At 41.0% G+C, this 17,380-nt stretch overlaps 1 protein-coding gene across 1 annotated transcript in view; it reads right to left on the reverse strand.

Moving 5' to 3' along the window:
* The window catches only part of aspg (asparaginase homolog (S. cerevisiae)), a 158,554-nt gene that overhangs the window by 72,591 nt on the left and 68,583 nt on the right, over positions 1 to 17,380 (reverse strand). Inside the window, exon 7 of the mRNA XM_028821645.2 lies at positions 14,876 to 15,002. Within this exon, the coding sequence (XP_028677478.1) occupies positions 14,876 to 15,002 (127 nt within the window). The remainder of the gene's footprint in view (positions 1 to 14,875; positions 15,003 to 17,380) is intronic.

Below are 17,380 nucleotides of genomic sequence, written 5' to 3' on the forward strand. Positions count from 1 at the left end.
CCCTATGTGGAGAGTGCTTTGAGTAGTGAGAAAAGCGCTATACAGTAATCCCTCGCTATATCGCGCTTCGCCTTTCGCGGCTTCACTCCATCGCGGATTTTATATGTAAGCACATTTAAATATATATCGCGGATTTTTTGCTGGTTCGCAGATTTCTGCGGACAATAGGTCTTTTAATTTCTGGTACATGCTTCCTCAGTTGGTTTGCCCAGTTGATTTCATACAAGGGACGCTATTGGCAGATGGCTGAGAAGCTACCCAACTTACTTTTCTCTGTCTCTCTTGCGCTGACTTTCTCTGATCCTGACGTAGGGGGATTGAGCAGGGGGGCTGTTCGCACACCTAGACGATACGGACGCTCGTCTAAAAATGCTGAAAGATTATCTTCACGTTGCTATCTTTTGTGCAGCTGCTTCGTGAAACAACATGCTGGACGGTGCCTCGCATACTTAAAAGCTCGAAGGGCACGTATTGATTTTTGCTTGAAAAACAAACTCTGTCTGTCTGTCTCTCTCTCTCTCTCTCTCTCTCTCTCTCTCTCTCTCTCTCTCTCTCTCTCTCTCTCTTTGTCTGCTCCTGACAGAGGGGGTGTGAGCTGCCGCCTTCAACAGCTTTGTGCCTCGGTGCTTCGCATACTTAAGCCAAACAGCCCTATTGATTTGTTTGCTTTTCTCTATCTCTGTGACTTTATATGCTCCTGACGGGCACTCCTTTGAAGAGGAAGATATGTTTGCATTCTTTTAATTGTGAGACAGAACTGTCATCTCTGTCTTGTCATGGAGCACAGTTTAAACTTTTGAAAAAGAGACAAATGTTTGTTTGCAGTGTTTGAATAACGTTCCTGTCTCTCTACAACCTCCTGTGTTTCTGCGCAAATCTGTGACGCAAGCATGACAATATAAAAATAACCATATAAACATATGGTTTCTACTTCGCGGATTTTCTTATTTCGCGGGTGGCTCTGGAACGCAACCCCCGCGATGGAGGAGGGATTACTGTATAAATGTAAAGAATTACTAAAGAATTATCCTCTCTGTGACACACCAACACTGAGGACTTTCAACCAATGAATGAATCACTAGAAGTGGGTCAAGAAATGTTATGCTCATAGCAGTACACCTTTATTGTCTCAGTGTGACTACTCTGTTATCTTAAGTCAGAAGTTTTTTTCTTTTTTCTGTAATTCTTGAGTATGTTTGAGAGAGATTGTTATTATTTGCTATGATATCTGAATATTTCGAGTCTGGAAAAAGTAAATTTACCCCTTGGACAAACAGAGTACTATTTAATCGGTCTATCTGTAGCGCTATCAGTTAATTGGATGTATCAGTAGTATTATGTACGTTGTCACACACGTGTGCATGGGAGGCAGCTAAAGGGCTTGAGTGACGGCTGTTCTGAGATATGCCGGGAGGTGGCAGAGTGCACTGACTCTTTTTCTCTCTTGCCTGCAGACCATTCCCGGGAGATTTCCACCTGGCTCTCATGACATCATTTCCGGGACCGAGCCAATGGAAGGAGACCTTACTGGCTCCGGCCCCTCTGATGTCACGTCCAGGCTCGAACCAATGGAGAACGAACACGACCCAGATCCTTATGACCTCACTTCCTGTCTTCCCCTTTAAAACCCTGCCCTTTTTCCTAATTCCTCAGTCTTGTCTTAGACTCAATTGTATGCACATCAGTGCTGTGTATTTCATAAAAACGACTTTGCAGCCAGGATACCAGATTATACGGGTGGCTGCCCCAAACCTTTATCGGAGTATGTCTCATTTGTGTGACAACGTCTTTTTGGTTTTTTTTTTTAAACAGAGGCTAATATTAGTTCACTTGGGCTCCTTCCTCATGAACATGCTACATACAATTTCTCATGTGTAAAACATTTCTGCTGTAAATCAATTATCACTTTTCCTAGTGACTAACGTTTGGTTTTATTACTGGTTATTATTGTAAAACACAATTTTACAGGAAACTGTGCTTTTTTTTTTTTTTTTTTTTTAATTTTGTTACACATACATATATACTTCAGACAGCAAAGTAGATGCACTAAATGACTTCAGTTCATTATAAGAAACTTTCTTATTAACTATTCTGTGTGGGGAGGATGCACAATGACTAGCATAGTGCTCTAGCACACAAGGTACTTGACCTTGTACATGCAACGTAGCACATTTTATGTCAATTTTACTATAAAGGAGCTTCACCCTCCGAATATTAATTAACTATAGTATTATTGTATATGCAGTATACACACATACACAATATGAGCATGTCTGTGAAGACTCTGAGTCATCCAGGTGAAATTATCTTGTGGTTGAGTCATGGAAACTGGACTTCTTTCTTGTTAGGCAGATACGTTTCACTGCTCATCCAAGCAGACTGATGAAGCTGCTTGGATGAGCAGTGAAACATATCTACCTAACAAGAAAGAAAGAAGTCCAGTTGCCATGACTCAACTACCAGACAATATGAGCATGTGCATATGTTAATAAGAGTGTTGAAAAAATATAAAGATTTCTATGAAGTGCGTAGCAAGGCCTCATTTCTATAATTTTCATTTGAAAGCTGAAGAAATAATACATAATGAATAATAAAGATAAATACATAGAGTTAACAGAATTAGTTTCTACATCAGTGCAGTCACTGAACTAAACTGGTAAGATGTTATTGTAAGAGTTTCAAATCCTGCAGAACTTTAATGCCCAGTAGATGCTGGCTCCCTTCTTAAAAAAAGTGAGTGCTATGGAGAATAGCTCCTACAATAGTGTCCACCTTATCAAGGTGGGGTTTATAGGCCAGTGAGCCTCCCATTGATGTAATGGTCACCCCCCCCCCCCTTGAGAACAGGCTTCTCTGGCAAGTAAGCAAGAACTCCATTCGTCAAAAGCTGCTCATGGGCACCCTCAACTTAGACTCTTAGATTCTCCTCTTCATCACCACCACCTAGGCAGCCAAGTCAGGTAAGGAGACTAGTAGGCTGCAGTGAGAGAGGCAGATGGCACTTCTGTTGATCCTCCTCTCTTCTCATTGCAGAGGGCTAGCTTTGAAACTGTGGTTTAACCTCAGATTTTCTCAAATGTCAGAAAGTGCAATTTTCTGGTCATTGAGAAATAAAAATATAAGATCTTATGTTATGTAACACATTGTTTCCTCTGTTCTTTCAGAAGCAGAAAACAGGAGGCTACATGAGGCTTTTAACTGCACCTTATAGGGCACAGACACTGGACTGACACTTAGTTCATGTCCAAGTTTCTCGTCATGTGTCCACAGGCCACAGACTAGTGACAGTAGTACAATACTAATAAGAGGCAAAGAATAAAACACAGACAGTGAATACAACAGTAAACAATGGGAATGTATCTGGGGACAGGTCGATGTAATTCTCACATGCATATTTACTACAGATTAGTGACAGGAGTACAATACAAACAAAAGACAAAGAATAAAACACAGACAGTGAATACAACAATAAACAATGGGGAATGCATCTGGAGTTTTGCCTCTACAGACCTAAAGAATGCAGATTTGTATTGTGGACTATTAAATATGTATTCAAAGTTTCAATTGTATCTTTTGTAGAAGATTAGCCAGGCTACAGATAGACACACAGACCAACAATGTCCAGAACACACATGTTTATTGTTCTTTGGCACAGCACAATGCACAAATCCCAATAAAGCTCAATCCTTTCTTCTTTTCTCCGACCACCTCTACTCTCCCACAAGCTCTGTCTTCTTCCTCCCGACTCCGGCTCGCTTGCTGGAGTAAGGCGGCCTCTTTTATACCACACTCGGAAATGCTCCAGGTGCTCCTCGATCAAGTTCTGGCAGCAATTCCGGGTGTGGCGGAAGTGCTGCATGGGATGCTGGTTCCTCTTTTGGCACCACTTCCGGGTGTGGCGGAAGTGCTGTGGATCATGGCTCCGGAACTGTCCAGGCGCCTCCTGGTGGTGGCCATGGGCCCACGCAGAGTTGAGCTTCTAAGCTCCAGTCCTGTGGCCCCGATGTAAACCAAGGGGGGCTGCCCTCTCATGTCCCAGGAGAGGTACTGCTGGTGATATGTCCACTCCCCTGGTCCTCTCCTCAAAATGGAGTCCCGGCCGGGGACTTTACACTTTATAAATACTTATGAATTTGAAGGTATACGTTACATAAGTCAGAAAGCTGCCTCCATCTCCATCCCAATACAGAGAGGTTGTAGCGGGGCCACATAAGTGTTGTTGTTTATAGTGTCTGCACCCAGACGCGTCTCGTCACAGCACCCTGTTTTGCCAGTTACATCTGGCTCGTTATTATTTAAACAATAAGGAGGGAAAGAAGAGGGAGAGAGAAGAAAGAGAAGGAGATTCACCTAACAAACCACAGATCATCATTTTTCTGCCTTTATTCACATCGCGCCATCTTCCCAGTTTGCTTCTCATTCACCCGGATTTACTACAACGCATTCATCACCAGAAACCCCGGGGTTGGACATTACTTTCCACCATCGCCGAGGAAGCATGGTAAGATCGTTCTGTATTCATTCGAGAAAGCCAAACACAAACATTTTTGAACAATTATCAGTAATCTGGACAAGTTATTTACCAGGACTCATTTTCACGTTCGTTAACATTTCACTAATCATTCATTGGCATTATTTGTATTGTGTGTTTGTTATACGTGTGCAGGGGCAAGGGAGGTTTTGTTATTGTATACGTAGTGTTTTCACTTCTGCAGTGGGCTGGCGCCCTGCCCGGGGTTTGTTTCCTGCCTTGCGCCCTGGGTTGGCTGGGATTGGCACCAGCAGACCCCCATGATCCTGTAGTTACGATATAGCGGGTTGGATAATGGATGGATGTTTTCACTTTGCTGGTATGGTGGACGGATATATGTAGATATTTTTTATGTCAGGGATTTGTATTATTGTATTTGTCATTGTGTTATTTAATATAATACTGCATTTGATTTACATATCTGATATTTTTTGCTTGTGTTTAACTGTCGATTGGGGTGGGGTGGAGGGGTGGGGGGATATTTGTCAGAGGTACAGCTTGGGATAAGTAGGTCCTCCTCAGTAATTTATCCAGGTCACAGGTCCTGGTACTGTAGCTGTCGGCTGGGTAAGGGGTCGGCTGTTACAAGGTGAGACATTTTCACAACACAGGAGAGTGGATACTGAGTGTCAGCTGCTTATTTGTAGCCTAGCAAAATATGCAGAATCTGCTGACCTACACCTTTAAACATATTGCTTCTGGTACTTTTACGGTTCAAATACTCTTTCATTCCAACAGCTATTAATCTTCAAAATCACTTCAATTTTAATAAACATCCACATGCTTAAATCGTAGGATGAACAGTTAGCATTTGCATAATCATCAGTCAAGTATGAATGATGTTTTAGTTTATATGTCTAACATGTTTGATATAATGTTTCACCATAAGTATTATGCTCCTTGTTGTATTTTATTTGTATTTGTTATTTGCACAAAGTATATGTATGATGGCCGTGTTCTTTGTTGATGTCTTTTAAAATGGTATATCAAGTTCTCTCTAAAACCTGCTGGCAAACCAAATTTCCCTCATGGGACAATAAAATTGAATTGAATTGAAAAATGGCCACCCTTTCACACATGCTGTACAATTTTTTTTTAAATGGGTATGTGTAGAAGTGGGTTATTTCACGTTCTGGAATTAACAGACGGCAGGCCGCAGAGTGGCATAGTGATTAAGGTTGTGGATCTCAGACCTTGCTACTGACACTGTGTGTCCATGAGCAAGTCTCTTTATCTGGAAGGACAAAATAAATGTAAGCAGTTGTATCTGTAATGTTGTAAGTTGTGTTGGATAAAGGCATCAGTCAAATAAGTAAATGTAAGTGCAAACATTTGTTGGCCATAGTTTAGGTGCAGTTTTTGTGCCACAGGTATAGTGCAGCTACTGTTTTTAAAAATTGGCCCCTTGCACAACCCTGGTTTACCGCTTGTTTTTGACTGTATTAATGACAATACCAACTTACAGTGTTGAAACCCATTTAACCTCTTGCAGGGGTTTAACATGCTTTCTCTTCAGGTGCTTAAGCATCGGTCTCATGATCCCATGCTGTGCAAGTTCAGCGTTATGTATTCTGCAGCAAATGGTCTTTTTAGAAGCATTTAAAGTAGAGTGCTCTATAATTTTGTTGAATTGGGTCATACATGAATGTGGATGAGTTTAAATACTTGGGATCAACAGTACAGAGTAACAGGGATTGTGGAAGAGAGGTGAAAAAGAGTGCAGGCAGGGTGGAATGGGTGGAGAAGAGTGTCAGGAGTGATTTGTGACAGACGGGCATCAGCAAGAGTGAAAAGGAAGGTCTACAAGATGGTAGTGATACCAGCTATGTTATATGGGCTGGAGACGGTGGCACAGACCAGAAAGCAGGAGACAGAGCTGGAGGTGGCAGAGTTAAGAGGACATTAGAGGGTCAGCTCAGGTTGGACAGTTGGGAGATAAAGTCAGAGAGGCAAGATTGCGTTGGTTTGGACATGTGCAGAGGAGAGATGCTGGGTATACTGGGAGAAGGATGCTAAGGATAGAACTGCCAGAGGTCAGGAGGAAAAAGAGGAAGGCCTAAGAGAAGGTTTATGGATGTGGTGTGAGAAGACATGAAGGTGATGGGTGTGACAGAGCAAGATGCCGAGGACAGGAAGATATGGAACAAGATGATCCGCTGTGGCAACCCCTAACGGGAGTAGCCGAAAGAAGAAGAAGAAGGGTCATACATGATCCTCCGCTGTTGTAACTTCCATTTCCACAATCCATTCAAATGTTTTTTTCCCTTCTTAATAAAGTGACATAACTAGTCATGTAATTAATAATAAAGTTTGCTGCTAACAATAGTTTTTATTATTGTTATCAATACCATTGATTAGTGATTCAAGCTATGCCAATGTCATAAAAAAAAAACAAAATGAAAAAAGATAAAAAAAACTTATCATCCATCCTTAAACCCATCAAGGTGGAGGTAGAAGGTATGGGTAGCCACCTTGAGTGAGGCATTAGGTTTCCCTGGATGGGATGCCCATCCATTAAAGGGAATATTATATTATATTATATTATTATATATATATATATATATATATTATTATATATATATATATATATATATATATATATATATATATATATATATATATATATATATATATATATATATATATATATATACACACACACACACACACACACACACACACAAGGGGGGACCCAAAAATAACCGGAAATATTTTTAAAACATGTTTAATTTAATTTTCTGTACAAACTACAATTAGTCTCCTTCAAAGTACTCTCCATTGGCGGAAATACACTTATCTAACTGTATGTTCCATTGTTCAAAACATTTTATAAATTCGTCTGAAGTAATGCCCATTAATGCTCTGGTCGTTTCTTGTTTTACCTCTTCAACGTCAGCAAAACGTCTTCCTTTCAAGTCTTTTTTCATCCGAGGGAACAAAAAGAAATCACACGGAGCTAAATCCGGTGAGTAGGGTGGGTGGTTCAGGGTTGTCATACCGTTTCTTGCCAAAAATTGGCGAATGCTGAGAGCAGTGTGAGATGGAGCGTTGTCATGATGAAAGAACCAATCGCCCGACTCCCACAAATCAGGGCGTTTCCTTCTCACACTGTTGCGCAACCTATTTTTACAAAAAAATTCACTGAACACAAGCACAACCTTCCAGACTGATGGCACTTGACAGACTGACTTGTGAGGAGTGTAACTAGATCGCCCTAGCGGCCCAACCACGTACTACAAGTACCAACCTAACAACAACAAAATTCCGGTTATTTTTGGGTCCCCCCTCGTATATACCCAATTCACCTAATAGTAGCATGTGTGAGGACATCAGAGTCTTGGAATGAAGCTCACATGAACATAAAGAGAATGTAAAGAAGTAAACAACCCTGGGCCCACCACAAATCACCCTGTAGAATAAAATAAGATCATCAGGGTGCTGTTTTAGATGGAGATTCTATTTGCTTTTGTGAACAGAGTTGAGAGTGCAGAGAATAGTTAACTAATTTTTTTTATTTGTTTTTATATTATTTTTTGTGCCTTATGTACAAAAACCTTAGTGTACATAAACGAAAGTTGACTTTTGTTTAATGCTGCACTTACTGTCAGGCTGCTATTCGTGGCTGTCGACACGCTCATCAAGAGATTAGCTAAGCACAGGATCAAAGCGAGGTGATGTCGGCCAACAATGCCCCAGCACCAGTGCGTGTCTATTTATTATTCTGTCTGGCTTCTTTGGAAGGATGGATGCGCTATAAATAATTAAGCTGGGGAATCAATTAAAAATCATCACATCGCCATCATCACCAGAGGATATTTCCCAAATTCCTGATTTACATGGTAAGAGGGAAGATGGGCTTGCAATTCAGCTTTGAACATTCACATTGGACTCCTACTGTTTGAGGCCTCCTTTTAAATGTGGAAATATGGAAATTTACTTTCTTGATAACAATTCCATTTTTAGTTAATTTGAGAGACTAAATTAAAAAAAAAGAAGGTATTTGGTATAATATTGCCTACACTTCGATAACAGAAGCCAAGGAGGCACTGCACAGCACGACATCATAAGCCCCCAAATCTCATCACTGCACCACCTTGCCTACTGCAGCAGTTCCCAGAGAAAGCTTAAATCTGGACACTCAGCCAAGATCAGAGGGAGCATTTTTTTTTAAATATTTTTGAACCCTTTTAATGGAGTGATGTACAATTTGCAAATGGGATGTCTGCCAGCTGAAACTGGTTCACCACCGGTATACCAAAAAACTGCACCAAGTTTTCGAAGGCTTCACTCCACTTTCAAAACACATCCTCTGCATTTGTAAAATGGCCACAGGTTTAGAGCCAATAAACCCCAGATTTTTTAGACGGGTAGAAAGAAAAACTCAAAAGTGATATGTGTGCACAGTTAAGACACTAACAAGGCAGCACCATGGCTAACAGTGCTGGATATCTGCCCATTACATTCATTCATTCCCATGTGCAATAAATATTCACCTACTTACAAAAAGATACGTCTTAGTTAAAATGACTTTGCTAAATCCCAACCTGAGCTTCGGGTTTGATATTACATACTGCCCTTATCCTCCTTACATGCTGCTTTTTGTTTCACTTACTGCACTGTAATTATATAAATTCCTTACATGTATTTGGTATTTTTCACAACCTGCAACACTTGTGTGAGTCCCAGTGGGCCATGAGTGTATGTGACTCAATGAATAGTTTGACTTAAAAATTTGCTAGTATTTTGAGCAACATTTTCAATGCCTTACTAACAGAATCTATTTTTCCCAACTGCCTCGAAATAACAATTGTCTTCATGCTAAAGAAAGCAAAAGTGCACCATCGCAGTGAGCACAGACCAATCACACTCATTCTCATTGTGATAAAATGTTTTGACTGCCTGGTGCACAACCAGATTTAACAGAACAGATCAGACAGTTTGGACTAACCCCACTCTGTATACCATTATAGCCAGTCCACAGAGGATGCCATGTTCATTGCACTTCATAACATTCTGACACCCATTGATTACACTGGTCTACAAAAAATTTTTTTTTATTTGCTACTTGAAGCTCTCTATTAAGTTTTTTACACTGATTTCATATATGAAATCGGAATTAAGCTAGCATATCAGATTTTTGAGATACACATCATTTCCGTTTTGACACTTTGAATATTAATATATCAACATGATATCTGGAGTTTGGACTTTGTCCCACCAAAATTGTTTTGATGTGTTTATTCTGAAAACAAAGCAGAAGACGACACCAGAGACATTTTAAAACATGATTATGTCAATTTAGCTCAATATAAAAGCGAGGTCACTGTGCTCAAAATTGTCTGAGGCAATTGCTTTTGCACGTGTACTGCACAGCCGTCTCTCTTTGCATGAACTAACAGTAGTCACCCATCATGCTCTGAGTGAATTTTCTCTGATATCAGTTTTTCATCACCTTTATATCTTGATGAAATCTTTCCCCATGCTCATCGCTGACATCGCTTAGATTTGGTGGAAAAAAGTCACGATGAGAATGTCAGAAATGTGTCTTCAGTGACATTGTGGCTCCCGTAAGCTGATATACTTTCAGCATATTCTCCACAAGCTCGGTATAATTCTCTGCTCTGTGACTGTCAAGAAAACTCTGGACAACCTGCACGAATGAGGGTGCTGATTCAGTGGGCTTCAGTTCTCTTTTGAACTCCTCGTCAAGCATCAGTTCACGGATTTCAGGGCCAACAAAAACGCCTTCCTTAATTTTGGCTTCACTTTTCTCGAGACCAAACTTATTTCTTAAATGCTGAAACACATCACATTTACTGTCCAGTCACCCTAGTTGTCCAAGATCTGGAACATCATAACTAAAAAATGGGACGTGCAGGATGAAAATGGCAGCAAGTGAAATTTGTTAAAGTACAGATGAAAGAATCCCAGTTGCAAAATGCTTGTTGACCTGTTGTTGTGATGTGAGATTTTGCATGTAAGTTGATAAATATTTTGTATGTCTTTATTTGTAACTTGGGCAAAACTAAGTCAGGAAAGTGAATTTTACGACAGAGCTGGGGAAAGTGCTTGAAATAAATGTTTCTCTGCTAGAGTCTCTCTCATCCCCCACACAAAGCCAGGTTGCTAAACTGCCAAGCTTTACCTCAACAAATGGTTTTTGGGGGGGATGGTAGGTGTTAAGATGTTCTATTCCCACATTGGTCTGAAGTATGGCTGTTTGGAATTGGCTTGTTTCAGAAGCATTTAAGTACCATGATGTCCTATTGGCTGTAGGGGTTGGATAGAGAATCTATAAATCTGCTTGCTTAACCCCACACTCCCTCTCTTACTAACATCTGATGAAGACCAAACTGATGAACTGAAAGGACAACACAATGGAGACCACAGCTCGGCAGCCATATTGAACAGGCATGCAGCCTGTTCTGAAGAAAGCTGAGCACCAATGATGCCTTAACTAGAGACGTTTTAAATAACAACAAGTCTGTGTGCCGCCTGAACTACACATCACCATTTAATCACGTTGTATGGTTGCCAATATTCAAATGTACTTTGCATATTGTTATTATTTATGAATATTACCAATAATACATTGTTTAAATTGTAATTTAACTCCTGCTTGTCTTTTACTATACCTAATTGCCTGAGGTTATAGATATAGAAGGGAAGGTGGGGAGAAGTTATACAGTGATCCCTCGCTATATCGCGCTTCGCCTTTCGCGGCTTCACTCTATCGCGGATTTTATATGTAAGCATATTTAAATATATATCGCGGATTTTTTGCTGGTTCGCAGATTTCTGAGGACAATGGGTCTTTTAATTTCTGGTACATGCTTCCTCAGTTGGTTTGCCCAGTTGATTTCATACAAGGGACACTATTGGCAGATGGCTGAGAAGCTACCCAACTTACTTTTCTTTCTCTCCCTTGCGCTGACTTTCTGTGATCCTGACGTAGGGGGTGTGAGCAGGGGGGCTGTTCGCACACCTAGACGATACGGACGCTCGTCTAAAAATGCTGAAAGATTATCTTCACGTTGCTACCTTCTGTGTGCAGCTGCTTCGTGAAGCGACATGCTGCACGGTGCTTCGCATACTTAAAAGCTCAAAGGGCACGTATTGATTTTTGACTGTTTGTTTTTATCTCTCTGTCTCTCTCTCTCTCTCCCTGCTCCTTACGGAGGGGGTGTGAGCTGCTGCCTTCAACAGCTTTGTACCGGCGGTGCTTCGCATACTTAAAAGCCAAACAGCCCTATTGATTTGTTTGCTTTCCTCTCTGTTTCTGACCTGCTCTGCTCCTGACGCGCACTCCTTTGAAGAGGAAGATATGTTTGCATTCTTTTAATTGTGAGACAGAACTGTCATCTCTGTCTTGTCATGGAGCACAGTTTAAACTTTTGAAAAAGAGACAAATGTTTGTTTGCAGTGTTTGAATAACGTTCCTGTCTCTCTACAACCTCCTGTGTTTCTGCGCAAATCTGTGACCCAAGCATGACAATATAAAAATAACCATATAAACATATGGTTTCTACTTCGCGGATTTTCTTATTTCGCGGGTGGCTCTGGAACGCAACCCCCGCGATAGAGGAGGGATTACTGTATACTATAATACCTTATAAACAGTGGTAAGTCTGTGAGATTAGGCATTCTGACAAAGGCTACTTATTAATAATACAACAGGGGAAAGTAGAGCAATATATTACTCTACCAAGACAAAACACCTGTGTACTAAAAACTCAACGTCAGAGTACACACAGTAACTGTAGACTGCAGCTCTGCATTTAACAGATAAAAGCTTCAAGATTTCAGACTTGCTCTTACCCTCTGTGGTTGGATTTTGGGATTCCTAAGTGGCAGACTCTAACTGGTACAGACTAACAACATCACTTTTACTATACTAATCCTCAACAAACGTAACCCAAAGGGTAGTATGTTGAGCCCACAGCTTCACTATCTTTTAACCTTTTAATATTTCTTTTTTGCATTTTATTAAAATCAAGTAACATTCCATACAAGTACGTCAAGTTTAATAAAACTAGGTTTGAAATAAATCAACCCCCACCCATGAGAAAGAGAGCTAGGCCAGCAGAGTAAAACTTTAAACTAGTAAAATAAAAAAAATTAAAAAGTAAATAGATAATTTAATAAATGAATAAAAATAAACAGAATAAGAAAGAGGGGAGAGAACACACTTCCTCAATTAAAATGCTTATTCTAAGATGTTATTGGTCAGATCCTGACAGGTTTTGAAAACATTCTGTACAGATCCTCTAAGTGCGAATTTGATTTTTTCCAGTTCCAAATAGTATTTAACATCAATTACTCACTGACCTAGAATAGGAGAGTTAGGATTCTTCAGGTTAAGCAAGATAAGTCTACGTGCCAATAGTGTAGTAAAGGCAATCACAGTTTGTTTATCCTTCTCCACTTTAAGCCCACCTGTGAGCCCACCAAAAACAGCTGCTAATGGGTTAGGAGGGATTGTGACACCAAGGCTCTCTGAATGGCATTTAAAGATTTTGGTTCAGAATGATGTTAATTTGGTGCAGGCCCAAAACATGTGGCCCAACGAGGCCGGAACTTGATGGCAACATTTGCAGGTTGGATCTTGCCCTGGAAACATTTTGGACACTTTTAAACAAGAGAGATGCACTCGATAAGTAATTTTAAGTTGAATAATTGTATGCTTTGTACATATGGAGCTCGAGTGAATTCTATGCATTGCTACTTTCCACTCCTTTTCTGAGATTTTGAGCGAGAGATCCTTTTCCCACTGTACTCATGGATCTTTGAAAGGGTGGGAGTGTAAAATGTTTTCACCTTTAGGTGTGACCAACTACGGCTCCAACTCCATTAAATTTGCTAATCACAGAACCACCATGGTAGGCCTGATTACCAATAATTAGGAGGAAAACAATTAAAGTAATGATAGACTTCAAGAATTAGACCACACTGCTTTCAAAATTAGAGGACATTGCAGTGGAAAGAGTGAGAAGCTTTAATATATTGAAGCCACCATCATAACATATCAAAGCATATCATGGCAAGATGGATCAACAATGCCTTTAGTTCCTGCATGTCTTCATACAATACAACTTATTTGTTAAAACACACAGAAAACAAAGTACAAACTGGTAAACATAAATTGAAACCCACACTATGTGCATATTAATTAACTGTTGAACTATGGCCAATTGACAAGGGAGATTAATATTGTAAATGTCAAAGACAAAGTCAGACACAGCCCCAGTCCTGTAGACCAAGGCCAACTAGCCATCTATCCACCTTCCTGGGCATTCTAGAGTGAAGTCTGTGCTGGGTCATCCATTCTGGTGAGAGAATCTTTCCATTTGATGATTCCAATGCTATTTTATCTGAGATAACTTTTACATATGCAGGACAGCTCACCAATTTGTAAAGGTGCAACCTGTCCACAATAGCTGAATAACAACTTACTACTTACAATGGCAACTGGTTAGCTCAGAGTCACAGTTAAGTGCAGAACATCACTGGTATACACCTCTCTTCTGTTCAGGACATATAAAATCCATGCTGCCTTAAAAAGGCCAGCGGTCTTTTTAAATAGCTCAGCCATCCTGCACAGTCATTCTTCTCACTTCTCTGGTCAAGCACACGCACCACTAAATTCTGAAAAGATCAATAAGGCTACTTAATGGTTGCTCAGATTGACAAATGTATGATTGCTTCTTGTCAATTGTCTGTATTGTTGCATTTATTGTCTGGGATTTGTATTGCAAGGTTGTCACCTGTCTATGGGAAAACAGTAAAAATCTATGTACTGTGCACACATGACAATAAACTTGAATTTGATTATAAAAAAAAAAAAAACAGTATGTAAAATTATGCTGGAAATGTGTTATGTGATACACAGACACTAAACACACACATACTGTATATACACTATTAAACAGAGTCTCTTCTTTCTTGCAAATCCAATTCAAACCAATGTAATTATTTTTTCTGCAATTAGTTTTCGTTCCTTTCTATTATAATAAAGTGTCAATCTGAACAAAAGCAAGGAACTTAAACTAACTTCATAAGACAAGAACATTGAAAATGTGACTTTAAGGTGTCAGATGTGCATCACTAGAAACCAAGAAGTGCCCAGGAGGGGAACCAAGGACCAGCATGTGTCTATTTTACCTGACGTCACCTGACTTTATCAAAATTTCATTTATTTTTCTATGCTTTCGCCACCAGGTTTATCTCAGTTCTGCTCTAAATGTTTGTCACTGGCTATTTGTGCTACTGCTTCACAGCACCACCTGCTGGCACTTGCTAGGATTATCACCTCCATTAATTGGCAAATCAAAACATTTTGCTTACTTTTTATATCCACTTCGGCATTAGCCAGGGGAGCAAGGTTAGGCGAAGAGAAGGCATTGAAGCTTCCGGCATCCACTTTGGTCGCACGGTTTCCTCTGTATAGTTTGTGATGGAAGTAGAGGCAGACCTATAAAGAAAGGCGGAGAATGACTGCCCTGTGAAATGGGTGGCAAAACCAAAGCATGAAAAATAACAGGAGAAAATACTGAAAAAGCCAAGTAAGAGACAGCTGATAATACTAGAGTTGTTACTAAAATGGAGAAAGAGGCTAAAAGACTGTAGCTCATACCTGATAATCTAGGAATCAGTCTAGTCACTCTTCCCCGAACCTCTTCTAGTGTCGTTATATTTTTTTCTTGTAAAACACAGGTCAGAACTGCATATGATATTCTTGATGAAGCATCGTCAGTTTGCTGTATAGCTGATGAATAACCTTGTAGTGAGGCCAAATAAGTGTTGTTATTTATTGTGTTTGGACCCTGTCGGCAGCTCAGAATGGCCTCTCTGGACAGAAATAGTGTTTTCATGTAGTATTTATAGTATTAGTACATGGACATCAGAACAACTAGTGTCCATGTATATCAACGTGAGACGCTTCTCTGCTACCGATATTCATATGAAAACATAAAAAATGATCTGCGGGACAAACTGTGCAACCTTGGTCTGCTCCAAGAACCGGACCATCAGCCCCCGGCGTCACCTGATGCCAATGGCCGAGGGAGAGGCACATGGAAGCAGTGCATAAGGAAGCGGAAATGCGGGAAGTGAGCGGGAGTCCGTGCTAGGCTAAAAGCTAACCCTAGCTGGCCGGCACTCCCATCCATATTAATTTCTAATGTCTGCTCCCTGGACAATAAATTGACTGCATCCGACTCCAGAGAACTTACCCAGTGTGAGTTTAGAGACTGTTGTGTCCTTGTTTTCACGGAGACGTGGCTCAGCGACAGAGTTCCGGATGCCGCCATTCAGCCAGATGGGCTAGCCGCGTTTGAGCCGACAGAAATGCTACTCTGTGCAGTAAGACTCACGGTGGTGGACTGTGTGTTTATATCAACATGGAATGGTGAAATAACTCTGTGCTTGTTTCTAGCTACTGCTCACCGCTAGTGGAGTTTGTGATTGTTAAATGTAGACCTTTTTATTTGCCTTCTGTAACTCACCACCATGCACATAATCAGAGTTTACATACCCCCCAGCACTAATGCTAAGGAAGCGCTCTGAGATCTGTACAGCACCATCACAGACATACAGAACACGAACCCAGATGGACTGGTTATTGTCGCTGGAGATTTCAATCATGCGAATCTCAAGTCAGTGCTCCCTAAGTTCCATTAGTTTGTTGACTTTGCAATGAGAGGGACGAATATGCTGGATCTTATTTATACAAATATCCCAGCCGCGTACCAGGCGGTGCCCCGCTCCCACTTCGGAAACTCAGATCACATCTCTGTAATGTTAATTTCAGCATACAGATCGCTCGTTAGACACACCAAACCGGTTGTGAAACAGGTGAGAACCTGACCAGCAGAAGCCATCTCTGCTCTTCAAGACTGTTTTGAGTGCAGCGACTGGGACATGTTTAGAGAGGCTGCAACCAACACCGACTGTATCAACTTGGAGGAATACACGTCATTGACCAGCTAAGTCAAGTGACCAGCTACATCAATAGGTGCATTGATGACGTCACTGTCTCCAAGTACATCAATGCATGCCCCAACCAGAAACCGTGGATTACAGAGAAGTGCGTGTACCACTGAGGACCCGGGAGTCTGCCTTCAGGGAAGGTGACGAAATCGCCCTGAGAACAGTGAGGGCCAAACTATCCCACACCATCAGAGCAGCAAAGCATGCACACGCCCAGAGAATCCATGGACATTTCCTGCATGACAAAGGACACACGGAGCATGTGGAAAGGCATCAAGGCTATCACTAATTACAGGACAACACCACCCACCTGTGACAGTGACACCTCCCTTCCAGATGTCCTGAATAACTTCTATGCACGGTTTGAAGCACAGAACAATGTGATGATGAGGAAGACCATCTCTCCTCCTAGCGACCAGGCATTAAATCTGAATGTGGCCGACAGACAATATTCCTGGCACAGTACTATGGGAATGTGCAGACCAGCTGGCAGACATTTTTACTGACATCTTTAAAACCTCCCTGAGCACCGCCATTGTCCCAACCTGCTTCAAAACCACCACCATAGTTCCCGTGCCAAAAAAGTCACAAGTGTCCAACCTCAATGACTACCGTCCTGTTGCACTCACACCCATTATCATGAAGTGCTTAGAGTAACTTGTCATGAGGCACATCAAAAGCATGCTTCCCCCCTTCAATGGATCCCCTGCAGTTTGCTTACTGCCGGAACCGTTCAACAGATGATGAAATAGCTACCACTCTCCATCTGGCTCTCGCTCATCTGGACAATAAGGACACATACATTCCAATGCTGTTTATCGACTTCAGCTCAGCATTCAACACGATCATTCCTCAGCAACT

The sequence above is a fragment of the Erpetoichthys calabaricus genome, chromosome 16 (assembly GCF_900747795.2).
Source record: "Erpetoichthys calabaricus chromosome 16, fErpCal1.3, whole genome shotgun sequence".
Lineage (NCBI taxonomy): Eukaryota > Metazoa > Chordata > Cladistia > Polypteriformes > Polypteridae > Erpetoichthys > Erpetoichthys calabaricus.